Source organism: Osmia bicornis, chromosome 11 (assembly GCF_907164935.1).
Source record: "Osmia bicornis bicornis chromosome 11, iOsmBic2.1, whole genome shotgun sequence".
Lineage (NCBI taxonomy): Eukaryota > Metazoa > Arthropoda > Insecta > Hymenoptera > Megachilidae > Osmia > Osmia bicornis.
In genome coordinates, this window is record NC_060226.1 from 8829817 (window position 1) to 8834485 (window position 4669).

At 48.6% G+C, this 4669-nt stretch overlaps 1 protein-coding gene across 2 annotated transcripts; it reads right to left on the reverse strand.

Moving 5' to 3' along the window:
• Nucleotides 1–492: 492 nt before the first annotated feature.
• LOC114876595 (glycine-rich cell wall structural protein) lies at nt 493–3232 on the reverse strand. Of its 2 annotated transcripts, none has more exons than XM_029188273.2 (5): nt 3121–3232; nt 2454–2783; nt 2093–2386; nt 996–2010; nt 493–922 (listed from the first exon to the last, which is right to left on the reverse strand). In XM_029188273.2, exons 1-5 carry the CDS (start codon nt 3182–3184, stop codon nt 775–777), a joined length of 1851 nt encoding a protein of 616 aa, XP_029044106.2. In that variant the 5' UTR covers nt 3185–3232; the 3' UTR covers nt 493–774. The 2 variants fall into 2 exon arrangements, with proteins under 2 accessions (XP_029044106.2, XP_029044105.2); XM_029188272.2 differs by having other exon boundaries at nt 996–2016.
• Between the last annotated feature and the right edge of the window lie 1437 nt (nt 3233–4669).

The following is a 4669-nucleotide window of genomic DNA, read 5'->3' on the forward strand; positions in this document are numbered from 1 at the left end:
TAATATAATTTTCTTTTTAATTGATTGATCGATAAAAGAACGTGTTCCAAATAGAAATGGATATATTTAGAGATCTATTTCAAGCCTGTAAGCATCAATTATCATTTGTAATTTCAGAAATGATTAGGATGCCAACAGTTACCGATCCGTTCTACATGTGTAAACTCCTGAATTATTCATAATAGCATTGAAAGAAGCGCGAATCTGTGGTTAAATATATCGATGGTGTGGTAAGCAACGAGCTCGGAAGACGATTTTATCAGTCCTCGAGTCACATAAATATGCAACGCATTAATATTGCTAATAACACGTTCTAAATTACCTCTACCTTGAGAATCTCCGCTCGTGTTTGTTCTTTAAAAAAAAAAGATTACAATTAAGTAACGTTGTATCGAGAAAACGGTGGGATTGTATAACTCTTGTTGTGTCAATTTTATCCTTAATAATAATTGAACAGCATGTATCGGACGTAAGTGTAAAGTTTAACGGATGTAAGGATTAATCGTTTATTCGAGTTGTACAATTTACAAAGAACGCGCAGCTGCGCTTTTAAAGCGGGTGTTAGCATCGTCCAAGATTCGTATGCGAACGTTAAGCATAATGATTGCACGCGTTTAGGTGAATCACGATACGAAAACTAATTCGTAGATATTATTTCGAGACTTAAAAAATGTACGAATCACAGTAAAGATTACAATTGATCACGGATGCAATCTTGCTCGACTTCGAGGGAAGTCATCGATCGTGAATCGATTTGGTTTTCTTCAGAATGATTTACGGCACTTTGCCCGCTGACACTTTGTACGTCCCTTTTCCAGATGAATCGAGGTTCGCTGAGCTGCTACTGTAGACACCCTTCGCCTTGTCCACGGAACCGCCCTCGTTGGCGCCCTCGTTGATATCGCCCATCCGGTTCAGCAAACTAATCCAAATGTAATCAGTAAATTAATTTCCTTATTCGCATTCGTTTCGTTAGTATAAATAAATGAACTTACGGGACTCCATGACCGCTTAAATCGTCGTATCCTCCGAAGCCCCCGTGGCCTCCAAGACCACCGGCGTTTGCATTCGCATTTGCATTTGCCGAGGCACTCGCACCTGCAAGTGCATTTGCATGAGCACTTGCGCTTGCGCTTGCAAAGGCGTTCGCATTCGCGTTCGCGTTGGCACTGGCACTCGAACTTCCGTAACCGCCTTTGCACCCTCCGACACAGCCTGAGCTACCGCCGAGGCCACCAGCACCAGAACCGCCATATCCGCCGCCTCCTGCGCCAGCTCCGCCATATCCGCCGCTTCCGGCACCACCACCGCCATATCCGCCGCTTCCGGCACCACCACCGCCATATCCGCCGCTTCCGGCACCACCACTGCCATAGCCTCCGCTACCAGAGCCAGCACCACCGTAGCCACCGCTACCGGCGCCTCCATGACCACCGCCATAGCCCCCAGCACCGCCTCCGGCTCCGGCACCGCCTCCGGCTCCGGCACCGCCTCCTGCTCCGGCACCACCATAGCCTCCGGCACCAGCACCTCCATGTCCACCACCTCCGGCGCCGCCACTTCCACGTCCACCGCCTCCGCCTGCAGCACCACCATAGCCACCGCTACCAGCGCCAGCACCACCATAGCCACCGCTACCAGCGCCAGCACCACCATAGCCTCCGCTACCAGCGCCAGCACTACCATACCCACCGCTACCAGCGCCAGCACCACCATAGCCTCCGGCACCAGCTCCTCCATGTCCACCACCTCCGGCACCACCACCTCCATGTCCGCCGCCTCCGCCTCCAGCACCACCATAGCCACCGCTACCGGCGCCAGCACCACCATAGCCCCCGCTACCAGCACCTCCATGACCACCGCCTCCGGCACCAGAACTACCATAGCCTCCAGCACCGCCTCCAGCGCCTGCACCACCTCCAGCGCCTGCGCCACCGTATCCATAACTTCCAGTCTTTACCACACCACCAGATCCTGCTCCTGCTCCTGATCCCGATCCTGCTCCTGATCCTGCTCCTAACCAGCAGAAAATATATCAAAATTGTACGTAGGTAAAAATGATGGGTTCCGATAAAGTTTATACAATGTTTACCTCCATAGCCACCACTTCCAGCGCCAGCGCCAGAACCACCATAACCACCGCTACCAGCACCAACTCCGCCGTATCCTCCGGCACCAGAACCACCACCTTTTCCACCACCGCTGCCGTATCCTCCAGCACCGGATCCACCATAGCCTCCGGCACCAGAACCACCACCTTTTCCGCCACCGCTGCCGTATCCTCCTCCAGCACCGGATCCGGCGCCACCTCCGCCTCCGCCTCCGGCACCTTTGCCGCTACCACCTCCGTGTCCTCCTCCAGCTCCGGAACCACCTCCTCCGAGACCTGTACAATTTATACTTTTAAACCTGCTCTCAGGTATGGGTATTATTAAAATTATTTGGATACTCACCACACAGTCCGGTGCTGCAACCAGATCCACCGCTTCCTAATCCTCCACCGCCTCCTAGTCCTCCACCGCCTCCTAATCCTCCACCGGCTCCTAATCCTCCACCAAGTCCGCCTCCTTTGCCTAATCCACCGCCGGATCCGGAGCCACCACCGCCTCCAAAACCACCGCCGCCGCCTCCACCTCCACCTCCTCCGCCACCGCCGCCAGCACCGAATCCTCCACCGAATCCACCTCCGAATCCTCCGCCTAAACCACCACCGCCACCAAGGGCTTTGCCCAGATCTAGACCAATTCCATGCGGACTACGTTTCGCCCTTTTCATTTCTTCATCTAAACGAAAAACATACCGCGTGAATTACGTAATCTTAATTTGGGGATTGGAAAACACGACGAGAATATAACTCAGGGTACATAATAGCGTCACTTGTATTCGCGTCGCGCAGTGTGCAAATTTGACTATGTTAACGACGGCACTATTCTTGCTAACTCAAATAACCAAACATGGTAACGAGTGTCTAAAAGGAAAAAAGTTAGCGTTAAATTATAACTCTATGGTTTGGAATATTCAAAATTGCCTCTAGTATAACTATCACAATTACGACGGTACAATTATTCTTATATCTAACAGAAACGATTCGAGTGGTTTAGTAATATTGAAAAACGGTACCTTGCGCTTGAACGCAGACAATGGCCAGCAGGGCGAAAAGCCCGACCGTTCGATATCTCAGCATGATGTCGGATTGATTCTTCTATTCCGATTGTTCGTCGGACGCTCATCTTTATATCGTCCCTCCCACTCTAATTTCCCGCGGCTTCCTGTAAACCGTCCTCGCTTCTTCGAACGGAGATCCGAGCGTGAAACGGCACTCAACGAGGGCAAAAAAACAGCCGCTGGCCAAGGCTAAGGTAAAATCGACATTTTATGCTTTTAATCTAAAGAAGATCCTTCCTCTCCCTTCTCTAATTGATCAACGTCGTTGAACTTGATCATCCACGATCACGTGAAACGCTCGCATTCATTAACATTTTCGATGGAACCGTTTACAATAAAAAGTTCAAAACAAAATTCTTTCGGTGATTGATATAAAAGGAAAAGATTTTCAATCGGTATCCTGGATATCTATGTCACGTCCGTCTGTCATATCTGTCAGACGTGGAATCCTTGAGCCTGCATAACGAGGATCTTCATACTTTCTCGCGTATCCTTCGATGCATCTTTTTTTTGTTCTTATATTCATTCATCCAGTGATTAGTACGCTAAGCGATAAAAATAAAAGTAAAACATAGTTATCGAAAGGATGGTACACCGCGAGGGATCTCCCAGATCGTGATAAAAAAGAATTCGACGGATAAGAATCTGTAAAATCAGCCGATTCGCAAATTACGTCATTGGAAATTTCGTGTAAACGTTTCTTTTCTCTCTTTTCTTTGGATAACCGCCTCGCTGTTCGTCACTTAGCACGGTGCGAAACGTTTTCGAGGATGAACGAGGTGGGAACCGTTGGGTACCATCAATGAACGCGATCCGCTTTGGAATCGGGTATCAATTAGAATTCTTTCTGATCGATTTAACGAACGATACCCGACGACAGTCGGACAAAAGTTTCGCTCGTATGACGGTAATGCCGATAACCTTTCGCATTGCGTTTTAGACATTGACCCAAATCGCATAACATTCCATCGATTACGTCCGAACGCGATTATACAATTCTTTCCGCGTCTTCTAAATCGCTAACGAGATTGTTTGTTTTCTTAGAAACGGTGCATCGCTTTCACGATTACCGAAAGATCATCGTTGATCCGGCATCGTTTTAAATATAAACGTCGATACAATCGGTTTTCCTCGATTTATCGCTTACAAGGACAGTTTGCGTTTTCTCTTTGCGCATAGAGAACTCGTTTGACCAGCTCGACTCATTACAAACTTAATACGAATTCTGATATCGAAGAAGCGATTAACGGGTATCGTTCGCGATCGCTGCCGTTTCATTATGGGTATTTCCACGCGATTTTTTCACGCGATTAAACGAATCCTTTGTCCATATTGCCCTCGGGCTATCGTACCGTAAGGAGTTCCTTTTCCTTTTTTTCTGTCGGCAGTCTATAAAAGGCGCGTTAAACGGTATAAATTAAGAAGAAGAAAAAAGACTCGCAAGTTCGGTGTTCGCTCGCGCACGTGTACATAGCTGGCTGTCGATCAACCAGCACGAGACTGA

What these genes read in the sequence shown, in the direction of transcription:
- LOC114876595 (XM_029188272.2), bottom strand. Translation starts at nt 3,184, where the DNA reads ATGCTGAGATATCGAACGGTCGGGCTTTTCGCCCTGCTGGCCATTGTC. An exon ending in TGTCTGCGTTCAAGCGCAAG is followed by an intron (nt 2,784 to 3,120) that starts GTACCGTTTTTC and finishes TTTTTCGTTTAG; the next exon opens with ATGAAGAAATGAAAAGGGCG. An exon ending in TTGCAGCACCGGACTGTGTG is followed by an intron (nt 2,387 to 2,453) that starts GTGAGTATCCAA and finishes TAAATTGTACAG; the next exon opens with GTCTCGGAGGAGGTGGTTCC.